This window comes from Sceloporus undulatus, chromosome 7, assembly GCF_019175285.1.
Source record: "Sceloporus undulatus isolate JIND9_A2432 ecotype Alabama chromosome 7, SceUnd_v1.1, whole genome shotgun sequence".
In the NCBI taxonomy this organism is placed as follows: Eukaryota; Metazoa; Chordata; class Lepidosauria; order Squamata; family Phrynosomatidae; genus Sceloporus; species Sceloporus undulatus.
Genome location: NC_056528.1, coordinates 44,572,292 through 44,594,742, shown reverse-complemented (window position 1 = coordinate 44,594,742; position 22,451 = coordinate 44,572,292). Strand labels below are relative to the sequence as shown.

At 40.4% G+C, this 22,451-nt stretch overlaps 1 protein-coding gene across 5 annotated transcripts in view; it reads left to right on the top strand.

Annotated features, from left to right (window-relative positions):
• DACH2 (dachshund family transcription factor 2) overlaps positions 1 to 22,451 on the top strand; it is a 321,363-nt gene that overhangs the window by 155,055 nt on the left and 143,857 nt on the right. For all 5 annotated transcript variants that reach the window (XM_042480324.1, XM_042480323.1, XM_042480325.1 and 2 more), the window contains exon 2: positions 15,863 to 15,978. In XM_042480324.1, coding sequence (XP_042336258.1) covers positions 15,863 to 15,978 — 116 coding nt within the window. The remainder of the gene's footprint in view (positions 1 to 15,862; positions 15,979 to 22,451) is intronic.

Here is a 22,451-nt window from a genome sequence, read left to right as displayed (position 1 = left end):
CTTGCATTCCCCCGCAGTCTCTAACATGCTAATAATATGGCTTCACTCACCTGTATAAATAGCCTTCCTAAAACTCTGAACAATTCTGCTGGTGAGCGTCGCAGGAAGGGGTCATTATTTGCAAATATAATAAGGTTGTACCAAATACCATCAAAGATACAAGAAGAGAAGTTGACAGAACTTGATCGCTGTTAACTCCCTGCATGGCAAAGATGTTTTTTTCAACCTATCCAGAGTTTTCTACTAGTCCTAGTTTTAACACAGATGACCCTTGCTTTTGCTGTTGTTAGCTTGTTGTATACTTCAAAAACGATTTTTGAAAATACATGTTTTAAAAATAAGTAAATAACACGCATGATCCCATCAACATATATAAGTGACTCCTTGCCTCAATATATTTAAACAATATCTTTCTTCCAGGCAAACTGTAGCAGAGCATTTGTTGTTTGTCTTATAGCAATAATATAATAGTCAATCAGCATCTGTCCTCCAGTTTTCTCAATCGGAGCAGAGCAAACAAAACAGATTTTTAAATGCTGGAGAAAGGATTTGGACGACAGACGAAGTCATACAGAAGCTTATTATGAATCCCATTTTGGAAGAAAGGTGGGATAGAAACCCAAATAAGTCAATAAACATTAGACATTCTCTCTGGGAATTTTCATTCTGTGAGTGAAGAGGGCAGGGATCTCTAACAGAGAGTCTTTAAACACCCTTCATAGATTACAACTTCCATAGGTCTTTGGAAGAAGCCATTACCACTGAACTAAGAAAGAGTGGGAAAACACTGGAAGTGCCTTTCATCCCTGACAACCCTACTGTTGTTGAAGAGTCACTTGTCTTTCTGACAGCTGTCAAACATTTTTTGGGTGATGATGCTGGAAAGATCTACATCCAATAGTCTACAAAGTGAACGCATCTTCAGAGGTGGACTCTAAGCCACTTCAGTAGAGATGGATAGATCTGACACAGAAGCCTAAATCTCTCACAAAACGACCGTTCCCAGAATCCCCTATCATTGAGCCTGGGCAGTTAAAGCAGTCTCAAGCTGGATTATTTCTGCAGTGTGTTTTGGACCTTAGTCTTGTTCTTACCAAGATTCCTTAGATTTTAAAGATCAAGCTTTTTCCATCCTGTTTCCCACTTGGTTTAATCCAAAAAGATCCAAACTGACATTCATGCTTTCTTTGTGTGCATTTCCTCATGTTTATTTTTGTGCACGTTTTCTAAATGAACGCCTTTTTTCAAAGTGCCGTTGCTGCAGTGCAGTTTCATGTACATTTTCCTTAAAACTATGGTTTTTTTTTTTGCAGACCTTTGCCTAATGTGCATACTTTTCTACATTTTTCTCCAACAACTTGCAACATTTGGATTTGAGTATGAAACTGCCTTGGTTTGCTAGTAGTTGCTAGAGACTACAAACGGTTTAACTCTGTAAAATAAGTACCTTGGCGGAAGAAATTTCCTACCTAACCGCAAGTGTAAATCTTCCCATGGACATTACATAATAGATGACAGTAAAACATTGGACTGTTTTATCCAACTCTAGTCGGAGGCAAGCAGTCAAGTGCTTCTAAGACATAAATAGCCCTTATGCCTTACCTTCATAAATAATTGACTTAATTTTTTTTGTAAGGTTAGCACTTACAATAAAGTATGCATCTGTCTTCGAGGGAAGTTTGGTAGTTAAACATCAGATGGGGGAAAATGTGTTTGAATATGAGCTCTGCTTATTTAGTTGGATGGCAGGCGACTAATACACATTCTGGCTCTCTTCTTTTTGTTTTACATTTGGTTGAGTTTATAGGGTCTGAAGATAAAGTTATGACACAGTAGCATAATAACCCGCCAAACAGTTTTCTTTTGGTTTTTAAACCATACAACCAGATTGTCTAACCAGTTAGAATTCTTAATGGAAATCAATGGGACGACTCCATTCGGTGAATCAAAAGAATTGTGAATCATCGTCTTGTTGGTCCTGTGATGTCTAATAGATTAAATCTGGTAGCTTAAATCAATGAACCTAAAACCATATGCTTTTGTCCTGGGAAATAGTTAACATTACCTGTTTTGTATTTTTAAATGGTACGTTCACAAAAATAATGTTAAAAATAGTGGTTTTCAGAAATTCATATTCACATGTATGTATTCTTTTTTAAAGGTCAGATCTGGATAAAGTTATTTGCGACTGAGTGCAATGAAAAGAAATGGAAAGTAGCACTGGAATCCAGTCTCTCTCTGCATGGGCCAAATAAAACATCCTCCCCTGTCTTCTCGGTGGGCAGCCCAGGTGATACATGGCCCAGTCCCCAGTTCTGCTGGGAACAGTCTGGACAATGTCCAGCCCATCAAACACTGAACATGGGGTATACCCTTCCCTATAATATAGGCCCCATTCATACTGGCCTAAAAGACATGGAGGGAACTGGGATGATCCGGATGCCCCTCCCCCGAATCGCTCCGTTAGCAAGTGCCCACTACAAATTGAAATTGAATGCATTTTGACAGAAATCGAATGCATTCTGTAGATTGGCCGCTGCCAATCAAGCTATCGTCATGGTGACGTTTGCAGGGCATCAGGGGAAGTGTCCTCCCTTTTTAAAGAGCCAGGCACAGGGGTTTCAGCGGCTGAAGCAGGGAGAGAGATGCCTCTCTCTCTCTCTCTCTCTCTCTCTTTTTTAATAAACCTGTGGGCTTTTGGGTCAGATCTGCCCCTGTCCCAGGCAAAGGATGGGATTGCCATGCTTTTTTTTTAATGCTTTTAAAAGCAACATTAGCTTTCCCTTTGCTTCCCTTGCTGTATCTGCTCAAGAAGACAAATCATTCGCATATTTGCTCAAAAATAATTGTTAAAAATGTAACACTGATTGTTTGCAACATTTGTAGCTTCTCCCTCTGCAGAAAGCAAGTGCAAGCCTGGCTCCATCTGCCTCTGGAATATAAACCATGCGCATGTGCGCTCAAAAAAAATTGTTAAAAATGTAACATTGTTTGCAACATTCTGGAATATAAACAATGCGCATGTTCGCTCAAAAAAAATTGTTTGAATTTGAAAAGGGGGGGGGGGGTTGCCTGACATGAGCTCCGTTCATGACCTGATTTTTTCCTCCTGCAAGGGAAGGAATGCCCAGTGACAGAGGGCTTTGGGCAGGGGATGCAGGGAAAAGAGGCTCCTAAAGAATGCCTTCCCTTGCTCCCTTCTTCCCAGGGCTCTTTCCTCCTCCCCCTCCCCTCCAATGAGGGGAGGAAATGCCTTGCCCTTTGCCCACCCTCTGACCTAAATCCCTCCCTCAATTTGCCTCGATCGTGATCGAGGCCAAAGTTCTCATTCCCAGGACCCGGGGTTTTTAAAAAGAAACGGTATTTGCGCCGATTTCAAAAGACCCGCGCTAGGGGCCATTTAACACGGAACGGGTGTGCAAGCCCCGGATTCGCTTGTGTGAGATTCGGGGTGAGTAGGAACTTCACGTGATTGAATCGGTTTCAAAACCGATTTTTTTTGTAATGTGAATGGGCCCATAGTAAAATAACTCAACTTTTGTTCCAGTTCTTCTTGGAAGACTCAGAGCTCTCTGTTATTACACTGGTCAGCTATTTGCAAGTGTGATTCATGGTGTCACTGCAGGCAAATTGCGCAGCAATGCCAGGCGGCACAGTGGAGCAAGTTTGCAAACAACTGCCCTGTGTCACAATAGAGAACATCAGGGCAGCTTCAGGACCAAAATTCTCCAGATTGTTCCCAGAGCCTTAGACACAGCCCTAGACATGTCTCCTCTGAAGTAAATCTAACTGATTTCAAAAGGACTCAAACCCATCCCAGATAAGTGTAGAGATGTCCAATTCTAGGGCAGGGATGGTAGGATCTGGCTGCTCCTCAAAGTTGGTGGTAATGCTGAGGTCTGGGAGAGGTATTTGGCTTTTGCTGGGGCTACACTATGATACTTGGATGCTACAATGCAAGTCTTAACAGATTACAGTCACCCCTTCTTTCTTGCGGACTTGAGGTCCATGATCTTGAATATTCATGGAGAGGCGACCTCCATTATTTTCAATGAGGTATGCTACCGCAGTGTGCACCCTGCATGCGCTTGCAGGCACACACCACATTCAAGCCTATGGCGTTTCTATATAGGTGAGTCTCTGTTTTCACGGGGTGGTGGTGTCCCAGAACGGATCCGCTGCAAAAACGGAGGGTCGATTGTATTCCTCTCTCTGCATTCCCCATTAGCTTCTCCCCAAATTCTATGTTCTTCTTTTGAGGGTTTGTTCCCTTCTCATTAAGGCTCCCCTTTACTTTACTGGGTTTAGTAATTTATTCCCAGATTAAAAATGTACTTTTTATACCTCTTCCATTTATATAAAAAATAAACAAATAGCCAGTGCAGATCTTGAATGTATTCTATTTAAATAGTCAAGTAGGTCAGGCAAACGAAGTATAAAATAGCCTCACAACCATAGTTTCTGTCAGTTGAGTAGTCAACCCTTAAATTGCTTGTTCCGTCAGCTCTCTCTCTCTCTCTTTGACAATGCAAATAGAGAGGTTAAATCTTTATCACAAGTATTTTATCATCATAATGGATACAATACTTTCCAGTTAACTACTGTACTGTAGCATAGTTTTTGGGAGATCAGCTGTGATGTGCAAATGTAAGAGGTTTAAGGTTCAAGCTTTCCCTAACTTCTCTTGGTCCTTTCTCCCTTGACTGCTCCAAGAGAGAGTGCTAAGTGTTTCTGTTCAACTGAAGTATGGGAATAAATGGTCCCCGTCCGATCTTATAGGCCAATGGAGATATACCAGGCCTTATTAACCAGAGCTGGGAAGTGTTACCTTGGGAGGCAATGTGTTAATATTAATAAATTCCATTGTACATGATCTGGGCTATGTTGTAGGTATAGGACATGGTGATCTTATTTGCTAGTAAGGGATCACTTCTGGTGGTTTGAGTGAGAGAAGGATTGGTGCCTCTTATAAACTAGAGGATGTATCTCCCCATCTTCTAAGTCCTAAACAAATGTCCTTAGAAATGCTTTCTGTGTTGTTTCATAAACCAATGTGATTGTCCTCCCATTATCCCCCAGAAGTGTTTTGTTGCACGTAGTTGTGGTTACTGTAAAAAAGTACTTCTTAGCTCTGTTTTTAACCCCCCTGCTGTCATTGTGTGCCTTCAAGTTGTGGCAACCCTACAGCAGGGTTTACTTGCAAGGTTTATTCAGAGGAGTCTTTCCATGGCCCATGCTGAGAGAGTGTGACTCTCCATGTGGGTTTTCATGGCTGAATGAGTATTTGAATCTTGGTCTCCTGTCACTATGAAATTCATGGGGTCACTTGCAAGCATATACACACACTCCTGGTCCAACACTCAAACCACTACACCACACTGGCTCTTGTATAATCTCCTCACATCCAAATTAGTACAAGGTGAGTCTCCCTTATCCAAAATGCTTGGGACCAGAAATATTTGGGATTTCCCCCTGAATTTTGGAATATTTGCATATAACAACAACAACAACAACAACATATTTATAGCCTGCCTCTCTCAAAAGGATCGAGGTGGGTTACAACAATAAAATACATCAACAACATATACACTACATACATAAATAAAAATTTCATAATCCCCTTACCCCCTATTATAAAAATGATATATCTTAGCGATGGGACCCAAATCTAAACATGGAATTCATTTATGTTTTGTTTATGCCTTATACATATAGCCTGAAGGTAATTTTATTCCTAATGTTTTAAATAATTTTGAGCATGAAACAAAGTTTCTGCAGCTAAACGATTAGAAAGCAAAGATGCCACAATCTCAGCCACCCATGAAAACAACTTTGTATTTTAGAGGATTTTGGCATTCCGGATAAGGAAGACTCGGCCTGTATGTCGGTCTGAGCAACTTATCTGAGTAACCAAACAGACTTCTGTTCCCTGCTGTTTCTGGAATTTGACCACCACTTGCCATCCTTCAACCATGTCAAATAATTGCAGATTGTAGTTCGCTTGTGACAGAATTGTGCTTCCTCCTTTCCTGATGTGCGCATACACAAAAACCTTCCCTAGAATCTGGCCAGGTGAGAGAGAAGCATGGTCCAAGTGTGTGCTTTGTCTGTATACACACACACCTTTGCCATCTAAAGGAGATTAACAGACAGATATGGATACAAACCAACTTCAAAAACTATGCCGTGGCTTTCATGCATTTCATGCATCCTCCCATTGATCCCCTCCTGCTAGTAATTCACTCTGGTCTGTAAATGTCAGGAGAGCACAATGGCATGGCGTTCCCACAAAATGTGGTAAGGAGAGAGTCCATGCATTCGCTTTGAGGCCTGTTTTATGAGGGTTGCTATAGTGACCAGGTTCTAGTTATCCGCTTAAACAGCTTCATGTATGATTAATGTTAATTGTCCATTTTGCATGGTTGGCTTTTTTCCCCCTGCTGCTGAGTTGGCCTGTCGTTGCCTTTGATCTGGTTAGTAATACACTGTTGTTCAATAGTTAGACAAGTGATCAGTTTGCCAACACAGAGAGGAGACAGAATCAGGTTGCAGAGAGGTCAAAGGATTCTTTCTCTTCCTAAACACTCAAGGTCATGGAGAGTTTAACTACATCTGGCACCTTGGAAATGTACATAATAAGGCCCAAGTGAACAGAGCATTGTTCTGAAATGTCGGTGCAACGGAAGGCTTTGAGCGATGGTAAATACATTATTCCTTTTTTGAATTAGTGGATTCTGCCATTGACAGGTTCCAATTGCTAAAGACTATTTCATACTCTTGTCCTGTTGCATTCTCTGTAATGCATCTAACTTAGAGATGCTGGCTAATGATGGCCCATTTAACTATATATTAACAGTATCTGCATCTCTGTTTCCTTGTTTAATTTGTAACAACTAAAAAGTGCTCAAAGTGGCTAACATTAATAAAACACAGATGATCAACAAAGTATCGATTAAAGACATGGGCATGTTAAAAGTAGAATGAAAACATCGCCAAGCTCGAACCATTACACGCACTTCGACAATGTATCAGCTTACATGTCAAAGGTCTGCCTGAATGAAAAGGTCTTTTATTCACTGACAGAAGGACAAGAGTAAGGGAAAGGGAGGACTTAGCAGGGAATTCTAGACTCTGAGAAAACATTATTAAAGTTGAGGTGTTTTGGAGCCTGAGTTTGTACTCTAGCTCTTTCCTCCACCTACATATTCTTCCCTTCCATGAGTGCAACTGTCTTAATTTCAAGTGGTTTAGTTTAACTTAACGGATTGGGCTATATTAGACATTCAAGCATTTGCTAAATCAAATATTTAGCCCTTGGAAAAAAAAGATTTTTGCAATCAATAAGTATTTATCAATCAGGTTGCTTAATGCAGAGCATAGGGAATTCACCCAGATTAGTAGACACTGCCAACTAGAAGGTGTCAAAAGCAACCTACCACACATTCCTTTATTTTTTAAAACTAACCACAAATATATTGACTCCCTCATTTATCACCGCTTACGTGAAACGTACTTTGGAACATGTCATATCTCATTTGCGCCCAAAGATGCAGTATTTTCCCTTCTCATCCAGATAACTGCCAAGCCTGCAAAGTTTATAGGGAGGCTGCTAAGTTAATGTTGTTGGGTGGTAATCCACTTCAGTTTCAGAAACATGAAGTATTGCCGAAATATATTTCCAGTCGGTTTATTCTCCGCACTCAGGGGGATAGGATACTATTTCAGTTCCACTAATGAAGGCCAGAAAATGAAAAGTAGAGCATCAGGATAAATTATGCCTAAACGGTGGGCTAGACCCCCAGAGGAAATCAAGCTTCTGCAGGACAGTATTCCTCCATTAATCCTTTAAAATGTTACATCTAACGTTAATTCTGCAAAGCTGAACTGTCAAAAGATCGGTAGATCCCTAACCCCTCCTTTTAGCAGCATTTCAGCACTATGATCTCATGCTTCTAAAGAGCTGTTGCCTTGCCAATACTTGTTTGCACACAATCTAAAAGTAGGCATCATACACAAAGCATGTTATGTTAGAGCAGTGATTGCCAGATAGGAGGTAGAAGTTGGTGTGTTTTGTCTTTACTCTTGATGGCTGTTTCCTTTTGTGGACCCTGGGCAAAGAGATTGCATTGGGATGGAATCTAACATAGTTTGCTGACATGTCACTAAAAAGAGAGAAAATGCACCACCAAATAAGAGTGTGGTTTGCATAAGACAGAAATGTCTGAAGTTGCAGTTTGCACTGTCTGTCAAAGTGGACCTTATGTTAGGAAGATTGTAGATAACATCATATGTCTTCTTATTGGTTCTCTTGGATGAACCCAGCTCAAAAAAATCCATAAATATGAACTCACTGGTAGACCTATTTTCTTCCTCCAAACATTCAAGAATGTCCACTTTGATAGAGAGTATAGACCAATGATTCCCAAACTATGAGCTTCCAGGTGATTTGGACTTCAGCTCCCAGTATCCAAGACAACTGGCCAAGATGGCAGAGACTCTGGGAGCTGTAGTCCAAAACACCTGGAATGACAGAGTTTGGGAATCACTGGTATAGACTGAAACTTCAGAAATGTCTGAGAATTGCTATGTAAGTATTTATACGTGGAGTCAGCCCTCCATAGCCAATGATTAGTTATCCACGGATTCAAGCATCCATGGCTTGAAAATATTTCCAAAAGATATACATTCCAAAGAGCAAACCTTGGTTTTGCTATTTTATATAAGGGGCACCATTTTCCTAACCATAGTATTTAATGGGACTTGAGCATCCATGGATTTTGGTATCCACAGGGGGCCCTGGAACCAAACCCCATCAGATAACAAGGGCCTGCTGTATAATACAATCTGTTCAGTTTTTAAGAAATTAAATTTCATAGGTATTTTAAGTGTTGTTTCAGTATCACATTCATAGTAAATGTGTTTTTGTGTATGTTGTCAGAGCCACTTTGAGGCTCCCAGGACCCCCAGCATCCCTCCCAAATATTGTATTTGTCTCCAAATAAATTGAGAACCAGTGTGATGTTGCGATTCAAGTGTTGGACTAGGACTCTGGAGACCAGAGTTCAAATCCTGTCTCAGACATGTTAACCCACTGCATGACCAAGTCACACTCTCTCAACCTCAGGGGAAGGCAGTGGCAAACCTCCTCTGAACAAATCCTATTCAGTTAAAATCTTGCCAAGAAACCCCTATGATAGGTCTGCCTTAGGGTCGCCATAAGTCGGAAATGTCTTGACAGCACATGACAGCAACAAAACATTTTAAAAATGGAAATGCATTAGTGGTAGCTTGGCACTCCAGTGTCCAGTTGGGGACCCAAACCACTGGCAGTGGTCTAATATGGCTTTAATAGAAATGCAGTACATTGAATAATAGAATACAAACACCAGCATTCCCCTCAAAAATAGAAAGAGAGAAATATTTTCAGCAATAAAATAAAGCAGCGTATATCTTTGGCGAAGTTGCCAGGGGGCTAACTGACCCCATTTGCTGTAATATGACAGATTTTACAGATATTTGTTTATCTGTTTCTCATCCAGTGAAACCTCGAGAAAGATGCTTTCCAAATCACACTGTTTTGGGAGGTCCAAAATGCCCATTCTGGCCTCCTGCCCAGTCTTCCTACTGCCCTTTTGGAGTATTTCCTCCATTGCTATTGTCCAGCCAGCTGTGGCACTTCACAGAAGGATTTCCTTGGAGCGGTTGACTCTGCCACTTTCTCCTTTTCTTGTTTTCTTGTGGCTGACTTTGCCTGGGAGGAGAATTCACACTTGCACATTTAAAGTTTCTCCGTCTTTTACCCTGACAAGTAATCTTTTAAAGCTTTTGGTTTCTAAAATAGAGGAGGAAGTGGCAAATTATTGGCATATCGTAAGGGATTTTCCATAATGCTGTTTCACAACACCAAACATGTTCACATGAAGTTGAATATTTAGATCACCTTGGCACAACAAAATTTTTGTGCATACACCAAACAGACAGACCAAAAAAAAAAAATCTATAAAACTGATTAAAAAGGAAATGAGATAAATCCATCTGTACAACTGTTAATTGTTAAATTAAGTAATTATTATTTTAAATGGCTTCAAGACCATATATTGCCACCAGAAGAAATTAAAGCCTTCCCTCCTCTTAAAAGCTAGTTTGACATACTTAGCAGCCCAGTGTGATGCACAATACTCCGTTCTTGCTAATATATATTTTTAAAAAGGGTATTACAGTATCTCTGGTATGAACAGTGTGGGGTCAAGATATCAAATTCCTAAGTCCAAGTACAATGGATATTTTAGGAGAAGTTCTTTTTTGGTTTAATTTACAGGTAGTCCTCTACTTTCTGACAACCAGAAGGACAGTGTCTAATATTCTCGCATTGCCTGATAATGTTTGTTTCAAGGAGATGCTAGCACTCCTTTCTTGCAAGAAATGTAACTAACCCAGTGTGTATGTCTTAAAAATACACTGCTGATATTTCCACGCAGCATTGTTCAACTATAACTGTGTTGGGCTTTCCATGGTGTACCATGCTGTCAGGCGAAGTAAAGGACTTCCTTCAGAGGATATGATGTCTTGGCACTACAGTTTTACCACACTTTTATGTCATATATTTCTGGTTTAGTTGGTATACATTGCTGGGCCCACAGCTTATTCTCAGTCCAATAAACCATAGTTTGTTGGACGGGGATAATTACTTCTGGACTTGGTGAGCTCACGTGAGCTCACACTGCCATCACATCCAACACTGGGATGCACATCTGTCCCATTGTTATTCATCTTAATACGTTCCGTCATGAAAATATTATTTTATATTGCTGAGCATAAATAATCTAGTAATTAAACTAAAAAAACCCTTAATAATTGCTAGCAGCCAATCACCATTCAATTAAAGAGTAATTACATGGTTATTTGTGCCCTGCAAAATAAGGCATTACCAAAATCAGTAACACAATCAATATTTTCACTGCAGCCGGATGCTGTAGTGATGGACCTTTCAACCTATGCTGATTAAATTGTCATCAGACTGTTTCCTAGTTAAAGCACCACATGTTTATTTGTCTTGATTAATATGTAAATTTACATCTGATTCTAGTAAATTTGAAAATACAGCCATAGAATCCATCAGCAAGTCTACTTCCTTCAGCTATCACCATGTGAGTCTCAAAGTTAAAAGTGGTGAAAACTCAAGATTTATAGTATCATAGGATAGTTCACTCCATCTTTTGGGTAACAGTGGACTTCCAGCATTCACATACACGTGCCTCTGGTTCTTTATACCATATGAATTCGTAGTTTGAGCAACCATAGTTGGAACCTAAAACTTTGTTTGAGTTTCCAAAGAATTGTCCAAGCCATGGCTTAGGTCTCCTCGACCATTTTCAGTTTTTGTCTGCTTTGTCATTAAGAATTGACTGTAAGTGAGGGTTTGCTGTATATCATCCTGGTTCCAAGTATGTCAGGTTGTTGGCTGATTGGAAATCATGTGTAATGGATGTGCTGCTCTGCCACCAGGCAGATGGGTTGTAAAATCCTTGTCAGCATCGTGCCCCAATATTAACCACCATTTAGTAGCATAAGAAGAACTTCTTTGTGTTCAGAAAGCCCTGTGAATAGTTCATGCTTTAGTAATTCAAGGATATTGAGGGGATTAGAAATGGATCTAGGCAGAAAACCATTCTGTAAACAGTATTGTTCTCATTATCTGTTTGGGTAGAAGATGGGTCACTGCTGGTCAGTTGTCTCATCTGTTTGATTCTGCCCTATACAGCCTAGGTATTAATTTACTTATTGAATTTATATCCCACCTTTCTCCCAAATGGAATTTAAGGATTCAACTTCCTGTTGCTTTACCCTGTGTGCTTGTGGGGTGGGGAAGCGTACCCTAGCCCAGAGGATGTATCATCTTGCCTGTGGGGTTTGCAGTATTGGTCCTGGAATAATGTAGGCAGAATTTATTATTCAGGGCTTGTTTCTACCACTTGCTGCTAAGGGACAGTGGACGCAGGGAAGTGGGGTTAAAGAGGAGTGCAGAAGTGTGTGATAACAGAAATGGCTCCCGTCCTACTGTTTGTCACAAACACAATATGGGCAACCACCCAAAGGCCAATTGCTACACAGCTGATAGCCAGTAGCTAATGAGGAAGCCCAGTCACAGAGTAACTGATAGTTCAGCACTTACTTTACCTTAGGAAATACAAGCTTTAAGTCCCAAACAGAGTTCAGTAATGTCCAAGTCAGGTGAAGAGCATCCAGAGTCAACAAACACAGTCCAGATCATGCACAGAGTTCAGGAACACAATGGGGAGCCAGGTAGGTCAGATAATCCCTGACAACTCCTGGAGGGCAGGCTGAGAATTTATAGATCAGCTGCTCAATGTAGCTGCTGCTTAATTGAATTGCTGCTTCCTAAACATTCTCTGAGACCTCCTCAATCCCTCCGTTTGTTGGCTTCTATAGACAGATGGCTCAACACTGCCCCTGTTTGCCCTAGATGGAGGCCGTGGCAACCCCATGTGGCAGCTTCTGGAAGGAGCAAAAAGAAGCCTGAAAAGTGGGGTTCTTTTTGCATCTCAGAAGGGATGCCATAGGTGCACTGGCACTTCATGATACTCCCTCCACGCAGCACTGTTTGGGTGCTATGCCTGGTGTGCATGTGGAAAGGTGTGCACCAAGATGGCTCCCGATCTGTACAGCCCCTAAATTAGGTATGGATAAGTTGTCTTCTGTATTTCAATGAGTAGGACTCTTTGCCAGAGCTGGTACAACACTCTGGTCTGCCTCTGAGACATGTGGCTCTGGAACTTCCTCCTGCTTAGGTTCAGCAGAAGGTCCCAGCAGATCCACTGCTTCAGTCTCCGAGTCAGAGTCCATGTCCTGGAAACAGAGCATGACACTATTGCGCGGAGGTGTGATAATGATGTCTCTGAAAACAGTATGTTTCCAATTTTATTAACTGATCAGATTGAGGTGAGAATCATGTGGTAATGCCCTTAGGCTAAAAGACAGTCTTACAGGAATGGGCCGGTAGAGGCTTCTAGCTCTTTAGTGTGCAGTGGTGACCATGCACAACTGACTTCTTGGTGGCCAAGTCCCAAATTGCACATTTAAACAGCGCTGTTGTGCTGTTGTGAGGCACTTGGCACAAGAGCAGGCCTTCAGAGACTGGCTTCTATCGTTCCATGAAATCTCTTTATCTGTACAGCACACATTTTTACATTATGTCATACTCTATTGTGTAGTAGAGGATTCCCCAGAGAAAAAGTGGGGAGGAAAAGAATTGCAGAACTTGACAATTTAATCTAGAGAAAAAGGGAAAAGGTGTGCAGGTATAAAATAGTAAACTCAAGAATTATTTCATGGGTGTGTGCGTGCGTGTGTGACCGCTAGACAAATGTACAATAAAACAAATAATATGCGCACATTTTGTCAAAGCATGAATACAGTAATGGCACCTCTGTGCAATGATACTAGAAGTTTCTGTCATTTGAACATTGAGTTTGTCTCCGTTTGATAAAGAGCTTTGCTACTGCAAAGTTGATGAAGTGAGGTTTAAGTTCTGCTTCTTTGTGAGAAAGGGAAAAATCATTTTGCGGAGAGGGAATCATTCTTGCTATGAACCTCTCATTTGTTGGTGCTGCTTCGTTGTATAACAGAACGTTTTTCGTGAGCTTTTTTATTATTCTGGGTAAAAGAGGTTTCTATCAGGGAAGAAAGAAGGGCAACAATATTCAGCTGATGTTGTTTAGTTAATATTAGATGTCCCTAATGCTTTTTTACTTTTGTGCTTCATTCATTGTATTACATCATGGCCTTTGTAGTTCTACAGTAGCAAAGTATTTAATGTAACTGAACAATTAGTTGTTCTACAACGTTCATATTTGACTCACCGTCACACTGCATAAAAGCACTTTATCATCTTCTAGCATAGTGATAATAAATAAATGTTGTAATTCTATCCTGTTGTTGTTCATTCATTCATTCGCTCTGCTGTTGTTATTACTATTACTGCTTATCTGTTTAAAGAGACCATTCTGCCTATTGTGATTTTGCAAGGAAAGTCACAGTTGATCCTCTCTTGTCCCACTTTTTCATCGGCTTTTAAAATGTCCCTGTTTGTGTCTCTTCCTGCTCTATCCCTTCATCCTCAGCTTACTTCAATTGCTGCAAATTGAGTTCAGAGTGCATATTTAGGACTTTATTGCACAATTTAAAAAAACCATTTACCGTTGCCAAATTCAATTCAAATTTGGAATACATCTGGATTTTATCACACATGTTTTTGCTGCTGCCACCGGGCAGCTACATTCCAGGTAACATCCAGCTAGAATCCAAGTTCAGCTGATTTGCAAATCCAGGAAACTCCTGGCTTTGAAAAGAGTCCAGCTGAACTTGGATTCTAGCTGGGTGCTTCCCAGGATGCAGCCGCCGGCAGCGGCGGCAGTAAAGATGCATGTGATAAAATCTGAATGTATCCCGAATTCGAATCCAATTCAGCAGTGGTAATTTGGTTTTTTAAACTGTGCGATAAGCCCCTTAGATTGCATCAATTAATTCAGCAGGTGAAAGAGGAGGAAGGTAGAATCTTGTTCTTGTCTGCCGAGTTAAGCAAGAGCAAACTGCTGCAGCCTTTCCTAGCTTTTCTGATCTTCCTTATCAATAGCTTTCCCCATCTTCAGCATACTCTGATGTGTCTCCGTTTTCACCTGTGCAATGTTGGAGGGTATAATAAATGAATTGCATTTGTTTTCATCAATTAAATATGCATGTGGACAAATAATACTGAAAAAAAGAGCATGATCTTCTAGCATTTGGATAGGGATACACTACCTAGTTCCTTCCTGATGTTTTGTACTGCAGCTAGCATTGCCAGATTTTCAAAATGGCAATAAGGGGCAGTGTAAATTCCTGGTGCACAGGGTTAACAACAAGAACAGGCTGAATGTCCCTTATCTGAAATGCTTGGGAGCAGAAGTGTTTTGGATTTCATTTTTCTTTATGATTTGTTTGGATTTTGGAATATTTGCATATACATAATGAGATATGTATGGGAGATGGAACCTAAGTCAAATCATGAATTTTATATCTGTTTCATATACACATAGACTGAAGGTAATTTTAAATCCACAAAATTTTTAATATTTGCATGCGTGAAACTAAGTTTGTGTTAACTGAAAACAAATGTGGATCGTTATAGATTGTTGAATATTTTGGAATTCTGGAGCAATGGAATAACACTGGAAAAACTCCTTATATGCTTATAAAATTATATTACACAGAGACAGCAAATCCAGAGTTATTCAACTGTTCCATAGTTCAGTCCTTATTTGCAAAAAAATTAGCTAATTAGCTCATTAAGAGGATTTGTTTGTAAATAAGGACTGAAGAAGAACTATGAAATGGTTGAATAACTCCAGATTTGGCATTTCTGTGTGTTCTCTGAACTTCACAGCATTCCTTCTATACATCCCATGTCAACTGCATATGTGTTATATTGTATTATCACATGATACTAACAAATAGTAAGCTTTTGTAATGTATATCCAAGCTTCTAATATAATTTTGTGTCTATACAAGGAGTTTTGTCAGTGATATTCCATTGCTCTGTTATTTGGTCGACCATGCTACAACCCATGTGATTCCATAGGATGTTGCCATGACAGTTAAAGCGGAACCATAGTGCTGTAACCGTGTAGTGTGGCTCTCCAGCTGATTTCCGAGAAGCGAAAGAGTTAAGCTTCTACAAGCAACTTTGAATCCAGCCAAGGCCTACACTGTTCAGGCCTTAAAAAAATCAATGCAAAGTGCATTACTATGCAAATCCTTTTGACAAAAGAGCACTTAAAGTTTATTTTCACTTTTGTTTCAACAGTTCGCGACCGGGGAGACCTCCCAAGCGCTCTCTGGGGGTTGCAATACAAGAGAACACACGCCTCCTGCCCCACGGAGTGCCAGGCCTCTTATCACCAGGACTTATCTCCCCAACAGGTAATAAAATCTGTCGGATGATCAGCTCTGGCTCTTCCTTCTGCGCAGCAGTTGAAATAAACTAATATTGATCTAACTGCCTTGTCCTTCAGGGCTTTTCATGCTTTACCAGAGGTTACGTTATTGGATTTTTTAGCATTCATGAAAAAACCCATGTGGTGTTGCTGTGCTGACTAAAACCTAATGGATTTGTGATTTAGTTCTTCATTAATCGTAATTTCCTTAAAGGGAAAGTGCCATTAGATACTTGGTTAGATGATATGGGGGAAGCATTTATCTCAGAGGGCTTCTAGACTGCATGGGTACTTTCTCTTAAGTGTTGTGAACAAGGAGAAATGATCTCCCCAATCCGCCCCGCCTTCCCATCCCTCTTACATTATCAAACATTATCAAACTACAAAGGCTATCTATGGAAGTCAAAGATCAGGAGGATTAGAGTTTAGCTTTAGTTTAGATTGACAGCAGTGCAAAATGTTGGGGAAGTTTGCACCATCAGTATGAACTCACTGGAGGAAAGATGGGATATAAGTATAAGAGGAGTCTTGGTTCATAACAATGTGGACCTGATTCTGGGTTCAACATCCATAATCCCATAATAATAATAATAATAATAATAATAATAATAATAATAATAATAATAATAATAATAATAATTTATTATTATTAAACAATAATTATTTAATTATTATTATTAAATTATTATTATTATTATTATTATTATTATTATTATTATTATTATTATTATTTGTATCCCCCCTCTCCCTGTATTGGATCGAGGCGGGTAACAACAAACATAAGAACAATAAAAATACAACACAACAAGCCACAAGTAAAAACATTGACTTACCACTGGTCATATTAAATGGGGCTGGTGGATGTTTCAACGTTGTTTCACGCACAAAATTATTTAAAACGTCTAACATTACCTTCTGCCTATGTATACAAGGTGCATATGAAACATAAATCAGTTTTGTGTTTAGACTTGGGTCCCATCTCCAAGATATTTTGTATATAAAATATTACAAGATCTGGAGGGGAAACTGGACATTTGAAACATTTCTGCTCCCAAGCATTTTGGATTAGTGATACGCCACCTGCATAAAATTATCTAAAAGGCATACAAAAGTTCCAAAATAAAGCACCCCTCTCCAGTAAGAAGTCTCCCTATTAGCAATTATGTATGTAAAGTTTAATTAAACAGAAAAGTCGTTGCCTTCTATTGAAAGAAGAGCAGGTAGGAGGCCAGCCAAGCCTCCCATGGAAGGGAATTCCAAGGATCAGCCACTGAGAAGGCTCTCTCTTGTGTCCTCACCAAGCAAATGATGGTAGCTGGCTTCAGAGAAAACCTTCTTCTGATGATCTTAAGATTCTGGCACGTTTCTATAGGGAGATATGGTCTTTCAGATAGTCTAGACCTAAGCCATGTAGGGCTTTATAGGCCCTGACCAGAAACTTGAATTGTACCCGGAAACAAATCGTTAGAAGTTGAAGTCCAAACCATCGCAAACACCAAGAATTCCCAATGCCACTCCTGTATGTGAACACCATGATCATAACAGCAGCAGGACTAAGAATTGGTTACATGTTGTAACTGCCGCAGGAAGGTGGCTTCAGAATGGCTTCATGTCTTGCTGGCTGTTTTCAAGGTTAGTTCTATAGTTAGGCGGGATGAAGTGGCTCCCTCAGTGTCTGATTTCAGAAATCACAAAACTCTCTGGCTCTTCCCATCTAGATGCCAGAGCTGGGAATACTACACAACCTGTCCTAGGCCCCCTAAACTAACCTGTTATTTCAGATGTGGCAGGGGACACATGGTTGGGGTAAGAGCCAACTATTGCTCAAATCAGCTTTTGTACATGGATTAGGATCTGTGGTACCTCACCAAACGGCAGATCCTAGGGTTCTATTAAGGTGTGCGGTTAATCAAAGTGTAAACCAATGTGGTATAGTAGGTGGAGGGTTGGTCTATGACTTTGGAGACCAGGGTTCAATTCCTGGCTTGACCATGTAAACCCACTCGGTGACTTTGGGCAAGTTGCATGCTCTCAGCCTCGGGGGAAGGCAATGGCAACCCTTTCTGAACAAACTTGTTCAGAAAACCCCATGGTAGGTTCATCTTAGGGTCACCATAAGTTGGAAATGACTTGAAGGCACACAACAATGAGCAATAATAATCATATATTGAGGAAGGGCTCTAGATGACAAGCACTCCTTCATTCCCTCCCCAAGCTAACTACAATTCAGCTGACAGTGGATTTGTGCTTTTCCTCATCTCCTTCAGTCATGAAGGAGCCTCCATCTTGACATCTCCATCTAGTTCCTCAGGCCTAATTGCCAAATCACTTTGTTAAAGTGGAGAGATGTGCACATGCCTGTTAAAATGAGAAGCAAAATGTGCTTCTTTGGAATGACTGCTTTGCTCTCTGCGTAGAGAATATGAGCTGTTATAAATTGTTCTCAGTGACAATTCTGCAGTGAGTTACTTTGATGTATATGGGTAATAAATTAATATGATTAAGTTAATGAGCAGCGCAAGTGTTGCCAAACCCCACAAAGTCCAGCTTTTTTGATTTCCTCCTCCTGCTTTTGCTGCCCTGGCTTTCCCCTGTGGTGAGAGGATCGTTGTTACCAACGCACTGTCATTGTGATAAATGGCAGATCCCAGAGTACCCTGGAGTTCCATCTGGTGTGCCCTCAAACAAAACCCAAATGTGAAGAGTGTTTGTGTGTGCATGTGTATACACACACACACACACACACACACACGTCACATGTTTCTGAGCAGTGCCTTGCATAGATTGCAGAATGACTTGTATGTTGCTTTTAGTTTGTTTAAATCATCATCTGATGATGGGAAAAAAAGGTAAGAGTACAGTACTAGTTGCATTTGCAAACTGTAATTTTTATATACATTAACTAAAGCTGGATTGGAAAGGTCAAAATTTAGTTTGTGGGACTGCAGTTTGAAGGTTCATATACACTCTTTTTTTTTTTTAGTTAGTTTCATCCGTTTGCTAGGTTATGGTACATGAAAATATTTCCCCTGTCCCAAGCTTTTAAACTCTCACCTCTTGCTGTCTTAGGAGCTTACCACATCGTTGTTATAACGTGACTTACTGTTCCCGACTTGAAGACAAATTCGGACTGCATCCTGGTCCCATCAAATGTTTTTTGTCTCCCAATGCATCAAGTACTGCCCGGCCGCAGCCCACATTTCTTAACGCACTTCGGCAGCCATTTTTCAAAACCAGGAGCTTTCTGACTTTGAAAAATGGCCACTGACGTGCGTTAAGGAATGCAAGCTGCAGCCAGGCTGTACTCAGACCGCGCATTGGGTGACAAAAGCCATGCGATGGGACCAAGATGCAGCCAGAATTAGGCTTCAAGTTGGGAATGGTAAGTCACAGTATAAAGCTGTGTGATAAGCCCCTCATACTCTTCCCCCTTCCTCCTTTAGACTCATCTTTTCTTAATCATCTAGTATTTCTTTATACAATAAGTCTGCATGTATGGCTAATTCATTTTATGCAATGAGGAGGGAATGCCTAGTCCTTGAGATGTTTTATTTAGAAGATGATGATGATAATCATACCTTTACGTTGGGGACTGCATCAGAGACTGAACTTGATACGCACATGCCCATGAAGATGAGATAAGACAGCCTATGACATAGGTGCTTTATGCACATACCCAGTTGGCATAATTCTTCTCCTTTTAAAAAGTTGTGAAGACAGCTTAAAGTGGACCTCAAAAAAACCAGCGAGCAGCATGACATGAGGAAATGATGGAGGTTGTAATGATGGGCAATACCAGAATTTGGAGACATCTTAATATCAAAATGTAGGATCCTCTAGTGAAATTGATAGGCAAGAGAATCAACTGGGGTGGACAGATTTGTTTTCCCCCATATTCACTTCTTGCCATTCCCATATCAGTCAGACCTTTTAACAAAAATCCTCACAAAAAGTATATTTAAATATTGGTATGTGTGTGTATACAGAAAAGGACAGAGAGAATGTATTTTTTCTTAAAATATGGATTTGTAAATATATTTGTCTTTAAAAATACATAAACTGTAATATGTTTTTTGAACTGAAAACACTGCAGAAATATTGAGAATAGCAAAATGAACCTTTTGATCAGTACATTAGTCCAAAATCAGCTTAGTTCAGGACAGAATTCACAAAGAATAAGCAGTCTTATTCTGAACAGATTCAAAGAAGTACTTTTTACATGCAACATATTATTTATGTATGGAATTCGCAGCCATAAGGAACCTGTATTGATGATGCATTTTGACTGAGAGACACAGAGTTATGAATAAGGATGATCCCCGCTTCTTTGAATTTTGCTTCTGTCCTGAACTCATTAGGTGGGTTTAGGTGAACTACACTGTCTCAACCTATGGTTGTAGATCTGTAACAGATCCATATTCATTTATACTGTGTATTGGCAATCATGGTTCTATTGTCACAATCGTAAATGACCTCTGAATTCCACCTTAAACTCCAGGAAGCCATTCTAAATGATGGAGCCAGCAGTTGGGCTGCAGCAGGATTATGTCTCCAGACACCTCTTGCCAGCAAATGAGGCTGTGTCAATCATAAGCAGGACTCTTGCTGCAATTCTTTGTTGCACTACAAGTCACTGGCAGGTATTGGCTAGAAATGTTGTCCTTCTGCACCGCCATCATCAGCAGAACATCTCTCTGTTGCTCAAAACAGCTGCCAGTTATAAAGTTAGGTTTGGGTTAAGAGATGATACTGTCAGTCCTCTATCTCCACGGATTCTACATCCATGGATTCAACCATCCAACAGCTTGAAAATACTCCAAAAATATATATTTTTTAAAAATCCAGAAAGGAAAACTTGATTTTTCCATTTTTAAAAAAATAAGGAATACCATTTTCCTGACATCATTGTACATTGTAAGGGACATCATTTTACTACCCCACTGTAACTAATGGGACTTGAGCATCCACAGATTGGGGTATCCATGGGGGATCCTGGAACCAAACCCCAGCGGATACTATAGGCCCACGATACTTAGTTATGCATTTGTAGCTAAGAATTAAGTTTATTCAGAAAGAAAACAAATAAACATTGGGGCACATTATGCAAGGCCCTTTCTTCTTGAGCACTGATCCTTCAGTGGCCTGCTCAAACAAACAAACAAACAAACAAACAGATATTTTGCAAGTAGGGCAGCATTCTAACCTGTATGGGATGGGAGTTCCAGAGCTTGGTAGGAGCCCTTTAGCTTGAAAAGTAGTTTTTTCCGTGGGGCCTAATGCTTCCAAGTTTGCAGGAGACATTACAGTTAGAACCTTACCGCACAGGGACTCCACAGAAAGGGACGAGAACAGAACGGAAGGGGCCTGGAACGAGTGGGGAACGAGTGGGGGACGCATTTTACTGCACACAGAAGTCCCCCACTTGTTCCATTCCCTTCCCGGCTCCTTTGGGACCATTCCCATCGCGTCCCAGGAGCCCTGTGTGGTAAGGTCCTTCGTCTGCTGTCTGATCATCCGTGGGAGCCAGCATGATGTAGTAGTTTGAGTGTTGGACTATGACTCTGGAGACCAGGATTCAAATCCTGGCTTGACCATGTTAAACCCACCCTGGGCAAGTCACACTCTCTCACCATCATAGGATGGCAATGACAAATCCCCAGTGAACAAAACATGCCAAGAAAACTTCATGATAGGTTTTCCTTAGGGTTGCCAGAAGTCAAAAATGACTTGATGGCACACAGCAACAACAACAACAACAACTCATCACCTATGTTAGTCTAGTCAGATTTTTTTTTTGATTGATTGATTGAAATTTTATTTATATACCGCCGTTCCTATGATCATGGCGGTTTACAAACAGAATAAGATACAATACGATACAGGTTACAAATATAATACAATAAAATGACAGTTTAAAAATCAAAATTAACAGCTGAAGTCCTTCATAAAAAAAACAACACCGTATACTACTATATATCATTAAAATCCATCATTAATCATCAAAATAATAAAACAAATAAAAATACATAAATAGTATGCAGGAGCAAAACAGTCAGGACATGTGAGGGAAGGCTTGACGAAATAAATGAGTCTTAAGGTTTCTCTTAAATGACTCCAGGGAGGGGGCTAAGCGGAGCTCCTCAGGGAGAGGGTTCCAAGACTGCGGGGCCACCACAGAAAAAGCCCTTTGCGCAGTCGCTGCGTATCTTGTCTTGGGAACACTCAAAAGTTTTCCCCCACGAGATATTGTATACGGAAAGGGCCATGCCTTTTTTCTCAGGCAGCAAAATGTCTTTGACAGCCACTACTTGCACAATGGGATGGGATGATGTTGGAGCTGGGAACAGAAAACGCTGGTTAGTGGAAAGCATGGCCATTATAGAAGTGTTTCATATTATGGAGGGACATAAGAAAATTATGGGTTACTCAATTTTTAATGCATCATGATTTCAAGGCGGT